At 49.3% G+C, this 16,141-nt stretch overlaps 5 protein-coding genes across 7 annotated transcripts; 2 read left to right on the top strand and 3 right to left on the bottom strand.

The window, feature by feature from the left end:
* Positions 1-32: 32 nt before the first annotated feature.
* LOC108067729 (proliferation-associated protein 2G4) lies at positions 33-3,611 on the bottom strand. Its single transcript, XM_017156904.3, has 8 exons — positions 3,429-3,611; positions 3,162-3,259; positions 2,737-2,873; positions 2,509-2,671; positions 1,603-1,824; positions 1,098-1,323; positions 708-835; positions 33-643 (listed from the first exon to the last, which is right to left on the bottom strand). Exons 1-8 carry the CDS (start codon positions 3,514-3,516, stop codon positions 530-532), a joined length of 1,176 nt encoding a protein of 391 aa, XP_017012393.2. The 5' UTR covers positions 3,517-3,611; the 3' UTR covers positions 33-529.
* Positions 3,612-4,031: 420 nt separating this feature from the next.
* On the top strand, positions 4,032-5,251 carry Txl (Thioredoxin-like). The gene is made up of 3 exons (XM_017156869.3): positions 4,032-4,511; positions 4,566-4,849; positions 4,910-5,251. Exons 1-3 carry the CDS (start codon positions 4,146-4,148, stop codon positions 5,121-5,123), a joined length of 864 nt encoding a protein of 287 aa, XP_017012358.2. The 5' UTR covers positions 4,032-4,145; the 3' UTR covers positions 5,124-5,251.
* On the bottom strand, positions 5,146-6,971 carry Ppat-Dpck (Bifunctional Phosphopantetheine adenylyltransferase - Dephospho-CoA kinase). Its single transcript, XM_017156868.3, has 2 exons — positions 6,325-6,971; positions 5,146-6,264 (listed from the first exon to the last, which is right to left on the bottom strand). Exons 1-2 carry the CDS (start codon positions 6,887-6,889, stop codon positions 5,264-5,266), a joined length of 1,566 nt encoding a protein of 521 aa, XP_017012357.2. The 5' UTR covers positions 6,890-6,971; the 3' UTR covers positions 5,146-5,263.
* Positions 6,972-7,751: 780 nt separating this feature from the next.
* On the top strand, positions 7,752-15,178 carry scny (ubiquitin specific peptidase 36). 3 transcript variants are annotated; one of them, XM_044395774.2, is made up of 5 exons: positions 7,752-8,571; positions 10,510-11,294; positions 11,355-12,992; positions 13,343-13,463; positions 13,989-15,178. In XM_044395774.2, exons 1-5 carry the CDS (start codon positions 8,235-8,237, stop codon positions 14,390-14,392), a joined length of 3,285 nt encoding a protein of 1,094 aa, XP_044251709.1. In that variant the 5' UTR covers positions 7,752-8,234; the 3' UTR covers positions 14,393-15,178. The 3 variants fall into 3 exon arrangements, with proteins under 3 accessions (XP_044251709.1, XP_017012355.2, XP_017012356.2); XM_017156866.3 differs by lacking the exon at positions 13,343-13,463 and having other exon boundaries at positions 7,753-8,571; positions 14,006-15,178; XM_017156867.3 differs by lacking the exon at positions 13,989-15,178 and having other exon boundaries at positions 7,753-8,571; positions 13,343-13,837.
* vito (nucleolar protein viriato) lies at positions 15,092-16,128 on the bottom strand. Its single transcript, XM_017156870.3, has 2 exons — positions 16,000-16,128; positions 15,092-15,937 (listed from the first exon to the last, which is right to left on the bottom strand). Exons 1-2 carry the CDS (start codon positions 16,059-16,061, stop codon positions 15,193-15,195), a joined length of 807 nt encoding a protein of 268 aa, XP_017012359.2. The 5' UTR covers positions 16,062-16,128; the 3' UTR covers positions 15,092-15,192.
* Between the last annotated feature and the right edge of the window lie 13 nt (positions 16,129-16,141).

The following is a 16,141-nucleotide window of genomic DNA, read 5'->3' as shown; positions in this document are numbered from 1 at the left end:
GATTGGCCAGATAAATAAAAAGTCGCTTGGCATTTATCGGCTGTTTTATAGAAAATGTTAATTTTATTTAATACCTACTACGCAGCGTTAATAACGTTTTTCTTGAATTATATATTTAAGATCATTTTGCGTTAAAATTGTTACAATTTGACGACAGTTCTTGCTTTGCTTTTTCGTTGCGTTGGTGTTGAACAAACCGATAAACGAAGGCAGCTTATAGTAAAGGAAATAAAGAGGTAAGGTTGGCGCTGGGCCGACCGCCCTGCCGATGGATGGAGGAGGATTTTCTCGGGGAAATGGTTTTGCGTTCTCAATTCGCTGCTGGTTTAAACAGGAGGAATCCTCAAATTGTGTTGCCGTCTTCTATTCTGTTGTTCTGTTGTCAAAAAGGGCTTTAATACGCAACGAATTCGAAATAGTAAAAATCTGTGGAGCGGCAGCGGTAGGCAGCGCAATTGTTCACATTGTGGTTTCCGTTGTTGGGTTGCTGGTGGTGCGGCGGTGCGGATCTTCATCGGCGCGGGCTACTCTATGCCTTGGTCTCAACGGCCGGCGCCGTTTCCACCTTTGTCGCCGCTCCAGCCGGAGCCTTCTTGCCCTTACCCTTGCCCTTCACGGGACCCAAAGGCTGCGTGAGCAGGGTCTGCAAAAAGAGGGGAATTCTAATTAGTACTCAACGTTACATCACATGGAAAAGTAGTACACACCTTCAGCTCCTCCTGCGCAATGCTGTACTCGCTCACGTAGCTCTCCGCCTCGAATGGGATGCCGGTGACCAAGTTGACGCCGTTGGGCATAAGCAGAACCGTGTGCTTAAACTGCGCCACAACCTCGGCTGTAATGGAAGGAAATATAGTTGTTAGAAAGATGAACTATTTCAGGTTTATACTAGTTAAATTTAGTAAAATAATAGGAATATTTATGGCAGTGGCATGTTCAGACAGAGGCCACATCGAGGCAACTGCTGAAGACGTCAAAGCCTGGGGTTTTTTCTAGCAAAATGTCTGGCCGTTCTCAGCACCCGAAGGTGTACCAAATACGGAATTAAGTTTTGCCAATAAAAAATTATAAAAAATAATAATTTATATCACACTTACATGGCTTCTCGTACAGCACTTGGAAGGGCTCGATCATCTTGTGCGAGACGCACTCGACGACTCCCATGCGGGCCTTGGTCTCCTCCTCGAAGCTGCGGATATTGAATGGCATGTTTCCGTACTTGGTTTTCACCTCTGCCAGCAGAGCACGGGAAGCCTTCAGCTTGAGCATGTAGTTCTCCTCCGACTTCTTGTAGATGGAGACCTTGGTGTCCTTCTCGCGTCCCTGCAAGGAATGCAAAAAGGATTTAGTAATTGTGTTTTTAGACCATTTGAAAAAGGACTTTGGCTTCTTTTTGGCGTTCTCAGATCTCATAATCTTACAATCTCCGGACAACAGGCGGCCGGAAATTGGTGTCTGCACGTGCCGGGTTAAAAAAGCCCGCTGAGCGTACAAGACGCCTTCGCTACAAACTCCGCACTCCAGCCAAGTCAGCCTCAAGCGCATTTTTTTAATCATTGAACATAGAAGTGGGAAAACTGATATTTTTGAAAGATTACTAACCACTCCTTCGCCGCTGCTGACGATGACATCGATGGCATACACCTCGTACGTCTCGAAGGTGCACTTCTCATGCTCCTTGCGCTGCGCCTCGCTGGGATTCTGTATGATCGTCTTCTCTCCGTCAATTTTGAACTGCTTCAGCTCGTGACTGAGCATGCCCTCGATGGGCTTGCACTTGTACGACTCGCTGATTTGTTGCACGGCATCGGTGAGGGAGTAGTTCTGTAAACAGAGTAGTTTTTAACATTAAATTCTTGTATTTAATTCAGCTATTAATAGTTATTATTAATCTAAGTGATAAGGAAAACCATTCAGTACTCCATTTGTCTTGGCAAAACAAATTGATAAATCTTTATCACCTATCACATAGCATTCAATAGATAAAGCTAGAATAATAAGCAATCATAAATCAGTAATGCGATTGTGGACAACTTTAAAGACCGAACATTTCTGAAATGTAAACTTGTTCAGTTCACGAAAGCGACGCAGCTTTTCTCTGCAGGCGTTGAGATGTACTGCGCCATGGTTTAAGCAGCAGCCAATCCGTTGACTGCAGATCATAAAAATCCTATCCTATTAGATTCTACAGATGTGGACAACTTTAAAGACCGAACATTTCTCAGGTGTAAACTTGTTCAGTTCACGAAATTGACACGTTTTCTATCCGCAGGCGTTGAGCTGAGCTGTGCCAGAGTCTGAGCAGCAGTCAATCCGTTGCCTGCAGAAGAATTTAACCATGTGGACAGCTGGCAAGGAGCCTCCAGTCCCAAATATTAGACCAGTTGCTGTTGCCAGCTGCCACCGCTGATCTCTGCAAGTGTTGAGATGTTCAGTCGCTGGAGAATCGCGCCAGACAATCCGTTTCTTGCGAGGATTATGGGATATTATAGAGGCTATCACACTCACATTGGCGCCGGACTTGAGCAGACGCAGGGCAGCCTGGACAGCCCAGTAGGCGGCGAGGATGACGTCGGCCTGGCGACCGCTGATCTTCTGATCCTTGCCAGCTCCCACCACAATTGTGTGGGCGGCCACGGCAATGAAACCATCGATGTGGGCTCCCAAATCGCTGTGGATAGGTAAAGGTTTTAAAGATTAGTAAGGGAATAAGCTTGAAATGAGAGAATAACTTACATTTTGACCACATCGCCGGCCTTTAACGTGTAGTCCGTATCGTTTTTGGCTGGCGAGAAGTGGCAGACACAGTTGTTGACGGACAGACAGGTGGGAAAGGCGATGCCCTTCTTCAGGTCCTTCTCCTTTTTGTATACCTTATAGAGAAGAGAGAGGATATTAGTTGGTTTGTTCTTTTAATGAGAGATATATGATAGTGAGTAGTGCGTCCTCAGATCTCATAATCTGTAAATCCCTGGGGCCCAAAGGCGAGTACACAAGCGCGTGGCACGTGGGGCATGTAAATCCCCGCGTGCGCCTGGCGACCACGAGGTGATCCCCAGCCCACACAGCACATGGCAAGCCAGAGGGCGATCCTCAAAGGTGTAATTCTTAATCATTGGACAAAGGATTAAGGGTTTTTAAGATCTTAAGCCACCACTTACTTTGCCGGTCTCCTCGGTGAGCTGATTGTCGCCCTGGGTGCAGATCTCCCGCACGGAGGCATCAACCACGCAGAGTCCAATTACCGCCTTGAGGGTTTCTAAAATTAAACGAGCAGACGCGGAGTCCAGAAATAGGCGGATTTAGCAACGCGTGGCGACAAAAAAAAAGGGAAAGCGGCATCGGCATTTTTGTGAATTGTGTAAGCGCCACGTAGCAGAGCCTCCTGGAGTCGGAATTGCTTTCGGAATCGCTACAGGAATACTCACTGTTGACAATCTCGCCGGCCAACTTGTACTTGGTCACCACCAGATCCTCGGCGATGGTCTTCTCGGGCTCCTTTTCCACGTCTGCCATTGTGCACACTCGACTTTAATAATTTTAAAATGGCGACTTTAATGAAAATGCGACCGACAGAAACACCACGAGGTAGGGCAAGTGTGGAATCGATAGTATCGAGCCGATAGTTATCGAAAGTGGCCAGTGGGACCGTCTCAGGAATAGTAAGGAGCCTTGGCAACCCTAGGCCAAGGGCGGAAAATTTAAGTTGACTGTGGAAATTTTGAAAACGAGTCAAAAAAAAGGTCAAGATAAAGTAAGAAAATCTAAAAGGTATAATAAAATAAATAGGGCAACTAGATGGCTTTTTTGAAAATCAGTATGTAAATTAAAAAGAAAATTGTATGTTTTACATAAACAAGTAAAACAAGTTTTTTACAAATTTGTGTATATTTTAATTAGAAATTTTTAATTGCAATTGCAATTTAATTTATTTAAATTAAGTATATGAAAAAGTATATATTTTAGTATATTTTCCGAGCACAATGATATGCACGTCCACACTAAAACCCAAATATATCGATACTATCGTGAGTTGTCCAGCCATCCCTATATGCCAGTCATCTTTTAAAAAAAAATTCGCATTTAAAGCCCAATAACAACATTTTAAGCTCGGCAAAAACGAATAATATCCATTAATTGTCGCCATGTCCGTGCGTGTGATCAACGACGAGTCCCACTTCCAGGCGGAACTGGCCCAGGCGGGCGTCCGCCTGGTGGTGGTTGACTTTACGGCCAGTTGGTGCGGTCCCTGCCAGAGGATCGCCCCGATCTTCGAGATGTTCCCCACCAAGTACCCAAAGGCCATCTTCCTGAAGGTCGATGTGGACAAGTGCCAGGACACGGCCGCCGGCCAGGGCGTTTCGGCCATGCCGACGTTCATCTTCTACAGAAACAGGACCAAAATCGACCGCATCCAGGGAGCGGATGTCAATGGACTGGAGGCCAAGATTCAGGAGCACATCGGCACCGACGGTGGCGAGGAGGCGGGCGAGGACTATGGCCAGGGATTGGTGGGATAATCCAGAATCTATAACCTCTTAAATCTAATTAGTTAACTTTAACAGATGGAGCTGAACACGTTCATCTCGAAGCAGGAGTGCGAGTGCCTCAACGAGGCCGATGACCACAATCTGAAGCACGCCCTGGCCTCCGCCGGCGGCTACCTGCAGTCCGACTGCGACGAGCAGCTCATCCTGTCCATCACCTTCAACCAGGCGGTCAAGATCCACTCGCTCAAGTTCAAGGCACCCGCGCAGCTGGGACCCAAGGATGTCAAGCTGTTCATCAACCAGCCGCGCACCATTGACTTTGACATGGCCGAGTCCATGACCAGTGTGCAGGATCTGAGGTGGCTATTAGGTTGATCCTTGATAATTTTCTGTATTTATTGATTGCTTTCACTTTTCAGCCTGGCTGAGAAGGAGCTGGAGAACGGAGTGCCCGTGAATCTGCGCTATGTCAAGTTCCAGAACGTGCAGAACATCCAGATCTTCGTAAAGAACAATCAGTCCGGCGGCGATGTGACGCAGATCGACTACATCGGCTTCATTGGCTCCCCCATCATGACCACCAAGATGAACGACTTTAAGCGAGTGGCCGGCAAGAAGGGCGAGAGTCACTAGAATTCCATTGAAAATTCAATCCTTTTCCCAATGACAAACCGGAACTTCTCTTTAACTTTCGACTTACAACTAAGCAATGTAAACAAATGCATAAAGAATCAACAACAAAAGCTAGCAGGTAACTTGAATATCCATCTGTTTTAAAGGCTGCTCTGGTGCGCGTCCAGTTCCTTGGTGAGCATTTGCCAGGCCCGTTCCGCCTGCTTCTGGGTGAACTCGTGATCCCACTGCGAACTGAAGATCACATGCGACTTGGCCACGATCTCTGGGTTGGGCACCTGACTGGCCAGCCGCTTCCGCGCCTCCTCCTCGCTCAGGTGGTTGCGTTCGACAATTCGCCGCACAGCCTCCTCGGGCGGCACAATCATGGACCACACCTCGTGGCAATTGATCTCCCAGCCAGCTCGCAGGAGTACAGCCGCCTCTAGGACCACCACGCGGGGCACCTCCGCCTGGGAACGCAGCCTATCCAACCGCCTATTCACCTCGGCTATCAATTCCGGCCAAACGATACCATTAAGGGCCTGCAGCTGCTTGGGATCGGCAAAGACCAAGGGACCCAGCTTGGTGCGATCGATGCGATTATCTGTGGGGGAAACAATTCCCTGGCCAAAGTGCTCCACAATCCTTTGGTAACACACCTGTCCCGGTTCATAAACATCGTGGGCCACCTTATCGCAGTCGATTACGTGGGCTCCCATCTTGGAAAGTCTCTCTGCCATCTTACTTTTCCCAGAAGCAATCCCACCGGTCAACCCAATGATATGGGGACGCGCTGGAAGCTGCGTCCGCTGCTCTGGCCTTCGCCACCGGGAACCCAGCAGATCAATCCTCGTATTGCTCGAGCTGACCTTCGTCTCGTGGATGCCGTCGTGCACATTGCTCTCCACAATGTCGATCACAAAGATCTCCAGCTGCCGCAGCTGCTTGGCGTGGCGTATCTCGTTGACCTTCTGACCTCCACGCAGCGTCTCCGCACTGACCACAATCATGTCCAGGTCGGGATCCACCTGCGTGGGCCCGAAGGGATCGTCGATGGGCACAATCTCGTACTGCAGCGTGCTGTCTATGTCCATTAGGAACTCCCTGAGCCGCGCAATTCGCTCCTCCACGGGCAGAATCAAGTCAGGCAGCGTCTTTCCTGCAGATAAGATAAGATAAGGTTCGGTTTTTTTTGTGCCAAATCATCTGGAAAGCTTACCCTTCGTCATGGCGGCGGTGGTCACGCCCACAACGAGGCGTTGGCAGGTGCGCAACACCGCCTGGGTGAGGAATATCTTGTGGCCCAAATGGATGCGATCGAAGGTGCCGCCCAGGACAACCGAGGGATAAACCTTTGGAACCTGCGTGGCATCTTCCTCACCACTCAAATCCGAGGTGGCCGCGTCCTCCAGGAAGATGGTGGGTTTGCTGATATTAAGATCAGCCCTTAAACGATCGCACAACTCCGGATGATGCGCATCCGAAAAGATCAGATCCACGGGCTGGCGCAATTTCAAAGAGCCACTGGCTGCTCCTCCTCTCAAGGGCGAAACAAGGACGCGCAGATCCAACTGGTGGGATCCCACATAGCTGCTGCTGTTCGCGTAGAGCTGCGAGATTAGACGACCCCAAACGGGAGGCGGTGGCACTGGTGACCCAGTGGACGTTGACCCCGCCACATTCAAGTGGATGTACAGCGAGTTCACGTACTTCTCGATGGCGCGCAGCGATTTGCCCAGCTGCTTGATGTTGGACACCACCAGGAGACCTGTGGAGGAGGCCATTCTGCTAGGCGGATGGGCGTTAATTAAATTCTAGATTCTAGCTCAAGAATCTCATCAAAATGCTTGCGGTAGTGAGGAGCCAGGTACCACTATCGATGGTTTGAAAACTATCGCGATAGTATCTTCGTCATAAACCAACACTGTATAGTGTCCACCATCCATGGTTTGCCACCTCTATAAGCAACTTTACCGCGATAATTCATAAACTTTGTTTTTGAGACATCTTAAATAATTAAAAAAAACTATGGGGCAAAAATTTGTTTGCTGTTGGCGCTACTAGTAAGGATCCCTGAACCTGGTGAGTTGAGCTGATCGTTTCGTAATGAATATGAATCTACAACAGTTTTATTTTTCAGAACTGCTTTCGTCGAATCCACCCATGAGATGTGACCGGGCAGGGGCTCCCGGGAGACCGATGAGGATGGGGATGAAAATCGAGTGCTATTCAAATCTAAAAAAGTGGGTTTATTTAATATAAAGTATGAATGGCTGAGAGTGTGGCAGGAGCTACCTGGGCCGGTGACTCTTTGATGGAGGCGACTGTCAAAGGAGCTACCTTGGAGCCGCTGCCACTTGTCCCGGTTCCGTCCATAATTTTCTCCTCTATCTCCAGATCGAGCCTTCGCAGTTCAAGCTCAAGCATTTTAACCTTAAGCTGGGCCTCCTCCAGCTTAATGTTGAGGACTTCTCTTTTTAAGTACAGGCTTTTTAAGTCCATGACGGTGACTGTAATTTTGCGAATGTCGATAGTCGGCTGCTGCTTAAATACCGGAAACGAAATCGGGGGAAAATACCAAACGGTATATACGTACGTTTTAGTATTTTTCAGCCATCGCGTTAGCACATTTCCCCCGGCCGCGTCGCCTCGCCGCCAGTTGGCATCCCCAAACGACGAATATGGTGCGAAAAGAGAATCCGCAGTCGGAAGAAACACGAGGGAAGGAATCGTCATTATTTTCGAAAGCAGACAATTCGTTTTAAATTCGTTCGAGATTTGTAGGCGATTTGCTGGCGAATAAAACCCCGATCGTAATGTTCAGTTGGCCAACAAATCGCAGCGCGAAAAAGCCAGAAAAAGACTGTTCCCGAGTGCGTTAGTGTGCGTGTGTCGGTGTCGCAGTCGGTGTGTGAAGCAAGAAGCAGAGAAAGAGAGTGGGGAGAGAGAGACTGTGTGGAGTAAGGGGAGCGGGAGAGCAAAGACAGTTTTGAAGGACGTGTGGGCCGAGCGAAGGAGGAGGAGGAGGAGCAGGATCTACAGGATCTGCGCGGATCGCCGATGTGCATTAGCTAACCACCCCCCAACCCCTTCAAGATTCCACCACAAATCCCCAGCCGGAGCATCGCCATGCCCGTTTCGATGGCCGTGTGCGAGACGGCGAATGTGGTGAACGCAGCGCTGCGCGAATCCCTGGGCGGCAACTCCTCGTCGGGCGGCTCCTCCGCCGCTGACCAGGCCAAAGCCGGCGAGGATTCCTCCGGCAGCCTGCAGAACCACATCGTGGCCAATGCCAAGCGCATCCTGATGGCCAAAATCGAGTACGAGGAGGTGCCCAACTACCACGATTCGGTGCTGGATAACCTCAAGTCCAAATATATTGTCATCAAGCCTGGAAATCCGGGCGCCATCAATGGTTTTGGTAGCAAAAACCACACGGGCAAAGTTGTGGGCGCAAATGGACATGGTGAGTAAACGAGTGGGGTAAAAATAAAACGATAAAACCGAAAAGTTGCCTGCAAAAGTGGCTTTTCTTCGTCTCCGCCTTCGTCTGTGTTTCCTCTTTGTGTGGCAATTTTGCGCAATTTTCCATGTGCTATATCTATACATATGTATATGTATATGCGATATGTATTTATCCTCCCGTTTGTTTTCGCCAGATCTTTTGGGAATATCCCTCCACAAATCACGTGTGTTGTTTTTCCGCTAGAATTTTTTTTTTATGGCTCTGCCTGCATTCTGCGTGCAGCGCAGTCGGCGGCGGCAGAGCAGCATACCTGTACTTTTTAGGCGCTCGCGTGTGGGTGTGTGCGTGTGTGACGGCGCTTGGGTGGCGTACGTGTACGTGTAAACAGAATGCAAAGGAATACGCGGAAAAAGCAAAACAAGTACAACGCCGCAAAGAGTGAGCTGGAAAGGCAGAGCCAGCAGCAACAAAAACAACGCCTCTTCTCAACTTCTGTGAATCAGAAGTTGTGGCGGAAAAAAACGTGCTGCCTTTCCAGCGGCAAAAAAAAAGAAAGAAAAGCACGAGGGCTCCCCTCTCTAGTTCCGTCTCTTTCCCCCGCACACATGGCCAGCGCCAGCGGTACTTTTATTGGCTTTGTTTTTTTTTTATTTCGATGCGGTAAATGCGTCGCAATCTGCTTGTGTGTGATAAAAAGAGCGCAAACAAAGGCGAGATTGGGAAAGTGATTCACGCAGAGCAGGAAGTGGACACAAAGCCAAGAAGCAGGAGCTGCTCCAAGAATGCTCTTTTTTCCTTTTGGCCTGGTCAATGCCTTGAACACCGCAGTTACAAAGGCCGAAAAGGGGAGAAGGGGGGCCTACAACAACCACTGTTAGGTCGCGCCAAAAATTCAGTTGGCAACACTGTGCCGCCCCCAACCCCTGAGTCGGAGCGAGACAACCGCATGGCTTCGGAACAGACACTGCGTCTGGTTCTTTACTCGCCGTCCCTTTCACTCGCTTGCTGTTATCAGCAGTCATTTTCTTCTTCTGCCAATCGCCGTCCCGCTCACACGCTCGCTGTTATCAAAAAAAACTGCAGTGCTGGGTAAAGGCGGAGATATAAGTACCTAGGTACAAATGTTGAGTACATTTTGGCCGTCAATGATAAAATAAGATACTTTATCTAGATGGGGATACACTGTTATTATAGTAATAAGGGACTTTTACATTATAAGGAATTATTATTTTACTACATTCTGATTCAATTTCTGCTGTATTATAATTCGAATAAATTATTAATTTTCAAATAAATTATAAATTTTCAAATAAATTAGTATGCAAACATTTGACAGGATTAGCTCTCTTTAAAATTACTTTTTATAATTCTGTGTTGTCATAGGTTTTGCCCTCAAGTTCTTTAAGATATAAGTTTTTAATTTTTGTACATGCTGATTCATTTTCAGCTGTATAATAGTTCCAATAAATTTGCCATTTTCAAATAAATTAGTATGCAAATATTGATAAGATTAGCTTTCTTTAAAATTACTTTTTTTTTATTCTGCGTTGGCATAGGTTTAGCTCTCAAGTTCTTTAAGATATACATTTTTAATTTTAAAGACCCGCCAACTTAGTTGAGATAATATTTTGAAATAGGTACAAAATACGCGCACCCTTTGCAACACTGAACTCAGGTGGGAGTGTGTGTGCGATTGTGTGTCAGCAGTTTCCACAGCGAGCGCAGCTCGTTTTATTTTTATTTTGGCAGCACGGCACGGCAGGCAGGGCGACGAGTGACTAAATCCGACCAAGGGCCCTTCTCCACTAAATGGCATTATGACTGTGATAATGGTGGACGGGTTCACCCTGTGGCTGCTCTACAAACTGCTCCTGTGGCCCTGCTGCCTCCTCCTGTGGCACGTGCTTAAACTGGCTACCCTACTCTTTCCCTTTGCAGACAATAACGGCGCAAGTCGCAAGTCCACGGCGGAGCACCCCAACAATCAGTCCAATCAGCACCACAACACAAATCATCCGCATGCCACAAACAGCAACAGCAATCCCAATCCCAATCCCAATGAGCTGCCCAAGCCGAAGAGGATTCTCTATCCGCGCGAGAACATACGCATCGGCTGGAAGCAGTCGGACCGCAAATGGCAGGTGGGCACGGGAATGATCAATGTGGGCAACACCTGCTACCTCAACTCGACGCTCCAGGCGCTCCTGCACATCCCCGCTTTGGCCAATTGGCTCGTCTCGGAGCAGGCGCATCTGGAGAACTGCAATGTGGCCGAATCCGGTGGCTGTTGCATCGTCTGCGCCATGGCCAAGACCCTGCTGGCCACCCAAAGCAATCAGTCGGCGGTCAGGCCCTTCCTCATCTACTCGAAGCTGAAGCAGATCTGCAAGCACATGGTCGTCGGTCGGCAGGAGGATGCCCATGAGTTCCTCCGCTTTCTCGTCGAGGCCATGGAGCGAGCTTATCTGATGCGATTCCGCAACTACAAGGAGCTGGACCAGCTGGTGAAGGAGACAACGCCGCTGGGACAGATCTTCGGCGGTTACCTGCGCAGCGAGGTGCGCTGTCTGAGCTGCAACCACGTGTCCATCACGTTCCAGCACTTCCAGGATCTGTTGCTCGACATCCGCAAGGCCGACTCTCTGGAGGATGCCTTCGAGGGACACTTTTCCCGCGAGCGGCTCGAGGATATGGGCTACAAGTGCGAGGGCTGCAAGAAGAAGGTGGGTTTTCTGGTTTATATTTAATATATATATCATATGCTAATTAAATCTTTCTCTTAGGTATCTGCAACTAAACAGTTCTCTTTAGAACGCGCCCCAATTACGCTGTGCATCCAGCTAAAGCGCTTCTCCATGATCGGCAACAAACTGACCAAGGCGATCGCCTTCAAGCCACGCATCGATTTGAGCAAATACGCAGCCCGTTCGCCAGCTGCCCAGGCTCAGCCGCTCACCTACCGCCTGGTCTCGATGGTCACCCATCTGGGAGTTTCCCAGCACTGCGGTCACTACACGGCCATTGGGTCCACGGATGCGGGCAGCTACTACAACTTCGACGACAGCTACGTGCGGCCTATCGCCATGCAGAGTGTCTGCAACACAAATGCCTATATAATGTTCTACGAACTCGACCTCTCACAGTCTGCCAGTCCGGCGGCCAATAGGCCAAATGGAGTGCGTCTCACCAATGGACATAGTACGCTGCCAGTGGCGGCAGCAACGACTGTGTCCTCGCCCAACCGTTTCATCGGTCCACAGCTGCCGCCGGGCGGAATAAACAACAACGGCTACAGCAATGGCAATGCCCAGAAGACGGCGATCCAATTCAAGCAGCACCAACAGAACGGAAAGTTTCAGGAATCTGCGAAGCCTTCACTGGCTGGCGCACTCGCTAAAGGCGATGCTGCTCCAGCTCCAGCTCCCACTGCAAATGGTAACAAAAGTTCCTCCACCAGCAGCAACAGCAGCAACCACAAATCAATGAACCAGCAACAATATCTGCCAATCTCCTCGGAGGATGATGAGGACAGCGAGGAGGAGGAGTTGACACCCAGGCCAACGACTGCCCAGCTGCCGAGCATGCCCAAGATGACGGAGGATTCACACACGGAGAAGCCAAAGTCCCCGGTGAAGGTCCAGGTAAAGACTCCCGTCAAAGCGCCACTCAAAAGTCTAGTGCCCTACGAATCGGCCTCCGAGGAGGAGGAGGCGGCGGCGGCGCCACTGCCCAATCCCCGGAAGCGTCGAAGTGGAGCCGACTCCAGCGAGTCGGATCAGGAGTCGTCTGGACAGACGCAGAATGGTCACAGCAAGACCAATGGTCACACCAATGGCTCCGCCTCGTCGTCATCGGTTCACGTTAACAGCGGCAGCAAACAAAAGACTGATGCCATAGACGAGATATTCAAGAGCCTGAAGAAGTCGGCGGAGAGTGAGGACGACGACGATGAGGAGGAGCAGCCCAGCATCCAGCTAACCAATGGCTGGCACCCACAAAGCAGAGCACCACCCTCGCCCAAGACGCCACCCTCGCCAGCGGTTATCAAATCGAAGACGGGTATCTGGAAGGTAACCCGAAACGATGATAATAACCACGACGACGAGGATGACGACGATGATGAGGAGGAGGAAGCGCCCGCGCCCGCAGCCAAGATCCAGACGCCCAGCAAGACGCATCGCAATCCCTTCGCCAGCAGCAAACCCTCCACGGACTCCCCCACAACGCCAGGCGCCAAGCGCCAGAAGTTGCTCAATGGCAGCGCGGTGAAGTCGCACCAGCAGCCGAGGATCGGTAATGGCTACCAGAGCGAAGCCACCTCCAATGGGAGCACCATTAACGAGCTGCTGAAGCAATCGCATCGCGGATACGGCTCCTCGGTGCTTAGTTGGAATGGCAAGCCCGCGGAGCTGGAAAAGGAGGTGAGTTGAGGGTTGAGGGTTTCAGTTTCAAGCCTACCGCTTCATCTAAACTTTATTCTAAACTTTATAGAGAGGAAACTTTCTAAAGGAGCTTAAAACTATTGTTGCTGTTTCATTAAAATCCTACTAATATTGTTAAAATTTAAATTTCAACTCAAATCTTATTGCTTTTGCACCTTTTACTAAACTGTTTGTACTTTGGCTGGTCTTTTGGTCTTTCCTCTTTACTTTCCTTTCGATCTTTGTCGTTCGCTTAGTGGCTGCATGAAATGCAATTGGATTGTGTTGATTTACTAAACGAACTTGTTTGTAATTTGCATTTGTTTCCACATTATCCCCCATTCATTTAGCCTTTTGAGTTGGTTTGTGCGAAACGGATAGCTGGTCACGGCAGTGTGGATGGCAGCGATATCGTCGAGAGCTCGGTGGCAGTAATTGCAGTGGCGGCGGTTTCAGACGCACCCGATCCGGATCGTCTTACGGACGATTGCCGGTAGGAGGCGGCAGAAGCGGAGGCGGAGGCGAGGCCCTTTCTGTTTCCCCCACAAAGCAAGCAAAGCACCCAAAAACACACACACACAATACAAACAATACGATTACCCCGAATAGTCTGTGATTGCGTTGACGGTTTCCGTTCCGTTGCGTTCTTTAACCAAGCGTTAAGACTGTAGAGAGAGTGGCAAAGGTCAAAGGAGCCTAGGTAATTCACCCGATGACTCCGCATCCGAGCTGCCCCCGTGCAATGAAGCTTATGATTTGACTGCTTATGATTTGACCGCCTGATACGCCACCAAATTCAACCGTGTTGCCTGATAGCCTGATAACCTGTCACCGTGATCCGTAAACCGTAAGCCACTCACCCATTTCGAATATACAATATGCATCCCAGTGTTTTTTCCGTGAGCGTACCTCCTCATCTGCATAAGCTTCATTACCAAGCGCATGTCAGCCCACTCCCATTAACTCAATAGTGAAAACTTAATCCTAATTGTTGATTGCTTTGTTTTCTGCAGCTTCTGGTGGATGCGCGAGAGCAGCGGCAGCGGGACCTCGATGACGAGGAGGAGAACGAGATGGATCGTGGCAGGCAGCGCAAGGTGAAGTCTGGATCGGCGGCCAAGGGAAACAATAGCAGCAACAGCACGCCCGGCTACAATCCATTCCAGGAGTACGAGGGCCAGAAGCGCTGGAACAAAAACGGCGGCGGGGGAGGAGGATTTCCTCGCTTCTACAACCAGAACTTCCGGCAGAACTTCCAGCAGCGGAACAAGTTCAAGTTCAACCGCTTCGGCGGACCTGGGGGCTCCAAGTTCCAGCGCCAGGCCATGCAGCGTCACCTGGCCGCCGGCGGTGGCTTCAACCGGCGGCAGCCATCGGCACAGCAGCAGCAGCAATCCTAACTGGATGCGGATAGGCGAGGAGGAGGATCAGGAGACGTCGATGCGACTGCGGCGTGTGCATTTGTTATTGGATTTCAATTTCACATGAGTTTTGTAAACGTTTTTTAACTGCTGATGAACATATTAGAAGTAGGAGTAGGCCTAGGACTGTAAGCTATAAGCTAGAGCATAACTGTTGCCCCCGAAAATCATCCCAATCCCAACCCCCACCCAAGCACGACCCCCACTAGAACCTAAGCGTATGATTAAGTATGAGAAAAGAGTGCAAGATATTGTGTTTGGCATTTTATACATATACATTGTGTTTGGCAGGACTTGGTTTCTATGCATTGGAATGCCGCCACTCATAAGAAAGCAAGGTTAGCGCTCTGTTTCATTTTTAAAAAATGTTAAACCCCCCTAAGAAAGCACTTAGAATGCCTAACAGCTGCGCATAATGGAAATAAAGCAACCCAATATTTTAAGCAAGTAAACTTTTGTACATAGAATTCGAGAATAGACCTAGACCCATGAAAAATCGAGTGTAATTTTAGCGGCGCCCCCCTTTTATTTATAGAGCATAACCGAACAGCGGCGAGCAGCGATATTGCCAATGTTAATAACCCAAAAAAAAACAAAAGAAAACCACAAAAAATAAAGCATGTTGGATGTATATGTACTATGAATATGAACATGAACGAGAGAAAATCGACCGGCGTATTAGCGAAATTATTGTACAAGCCAGGAATTATACAGTTTATTTGATCAACTAGAGTAATAGTAAATAAACCGTAAAACAAACTAAAAGCTAACAGCTAAACTTAGTCGGCGTTGCGCTTCCGCCGCAGCTCCTTCTTGTTGACCATCCGTCCCTTGCGATATTTGGTCTGGTTGGACTTCCCATACTTGAGCTGCTTCCGCTGGTGCTTGGGAACGCTCTTGATGGTGTTGTTGCGGTCCCGCTTGGCCTTCTTTTGGTTGTTCTTCTTGTCCAGCCGCTCCTTCTGCTTGAACAACTTGCTCTGGTGCATTTTCTTTAGCGTTTTGGTCTTCATCAGGCGATCGAGATCCTTTTTGCTCTTGATTTCTGGCTGGGATGTGCTGCCGCCGTTGGCTTTCTTGGCCTTGGGCTGCTGCTCCTCGTCGTCCGTCTTGGATTTGCGTTTGCGGGCATTGGGATCGAAGTCCATGCCGGGTATCCTGTTGGCCTGGTCGGCCTCATCCTCCTCGCTTTCCGGCTCCTGCTCCTCGGGCTCACTTTCCTCCGCCGTGTTGGCGCCCAACATGTTCCGCTTGGCCGCCAGATCATTGGTGGTCAGCTCCACGATCTTCACCTCCACCTCGTCATCTTCGTAGGTCTCCTCCTGCTGCTGCTGCTGCTCCTCCTCCTTCTTGTCCTCCTCGGTGAGTTCGCGCAGGGGCTCGAAGGTCTTCTTCAGGTGATTGAAGCCATCCTTTACCTCCTGGCGGATGCGCTTGCGCTCGTTCTTGAGGTTCCTCTCCAGCTCCGCCTTGGCCCGCGATCGCCGTTCGTTCTTCCTCTTCCGGAAGCCACTGAGGAACTCTCTGCGGGATTTAGGTGGGAAATCAGTAACCTCTATTGTTATATTTGGTTGCTCCTTACTTACATGCGCTTCTTGTTGTCGAAAATAACCTCGGTTTTCTTCTTGGGAGCCTTTTTCCTGGTCATTTTGTTAAAATTATATATTTTGTTTACGTTTTTCAAAAAACGTGTGAGCAATTAGCGTTGCCAGATGGTTAGAAACACGA

Source organism: Drosophila takahashii, chromosome 3L (assembly GCF_030179915.1).
Source record: "Drosophila takahashii strain IR98-3 E-12201 chromosome 3L, DtakHiC1v2, whole genome shotgun sequence".
Classification (NCBI taxonomy): domain Eukaryota; kingdom Metazoa; phylum Arthropoda; class Insecta; order Diptera; family Drosophilidae; genus Drosophila; species Drosophila takahashii.
The sequence above is the reverse complement of the archived record's forward strand: the minus strand, read 5'-3'. Positions and strand labels throughout refer to the sequence as shown.

Excerpts from the sequence above, each read along its gene's own strand:
- LOC108067729 (XM_017156904.3), bottom strand. The coding sequence starts at position 3,516 with ATGGCAGACGTGGAAAAGGAGCCCGAGAAGACCATCGCCGAGGATCTG. Across the intron at positions 2,672-2,736 it reads GCCGGCGATGTGGTCAAAAT|CGATTTGGGAGCCCACATCG; the intron begins GTAAGTTATTCT and ends ACCTATCCACAG. Across the intron at positions 836-1,097 it reads AGTGCTGTACGAGAAGCCAT|CCGAGGTTGTGGCGCAGTTT; the intron begins GTAAGTGTGATA and ends CTTCCATTACAG.
- Txl (XM_017156869.3), top strand. The coding sequence starts at position 4,146 with ATGTCCGTGCGTGTGATCAACGACGAGTCCCACTTCCAGGCGGAACTG. Across the intron at positions 4,512-4,565 it reads AGGACTATGGCCAGGGATTG|ATGGAGCTGAACACGTTCAT; the intron begins GTGGGATAATCC and ends TAACTTTAACAG. Across the intron at positions 4,850-4,909 it reads ACCAGTGTGCAGGATCTGAG|CCTGGCTGAGAAGGAGCTGG; the intron begins GTGGCTATTAGG and ends TTCACTTTTCAG.
- Ppat-Dpck (XM_017156868.3), bottom strand. The coding sequence starts at position 6,889 with ATGGCCTCCTCCACAGGTCTCCTGGTGGTGTCCAACATCAAGCAGCTG. Across the intron at positions 6,265-6,324 it reads CACCGCCGCCATGACGAAGG|GAAAGACGCTGCCTGACTTG; the intron begins GTAAGCTTTCCA and ends TCTTATCTGCAG.
- scny (XM_044395774.2), top strand. The coding sequence starts at position 8,235 with ATGCCCGTTTCGATGGCCGTGTGCGAGACGGCGAATGTGGTGAACGCA. Across the intron at positions 8,572-10,509 it reads TGTGGGCGCAAATGGACATG|ACAATAACGGCGCAAGTCGC; the intron begins GTGAGTAAACGA and ends TTCCCTTTGCAG. Across the intron at positions 11,295-11,354 it reads GCGAGGGCTGCAAGAAGAAG|GTATCTGCAACTAAACAGTT; the intron begins GTGGGTTTTCTG and ends TCTTTCTCTTAG.
- vito (XM_017156870.3), bottom strand. The coding sequence starts at position 16,061 with ATGACCAGGAAAAAGGCTCCCAAGAAGAAAACCGAGGTTATTTTCGAC. Across the intron at positions 15,938-15,999 it reads TTCGACAACAAGAAGCGCAT|AGAGTTCCTCAGTGGCTTCC; the intron begins GTAAGTAAGGAG and ends TAAATCCCGCAG.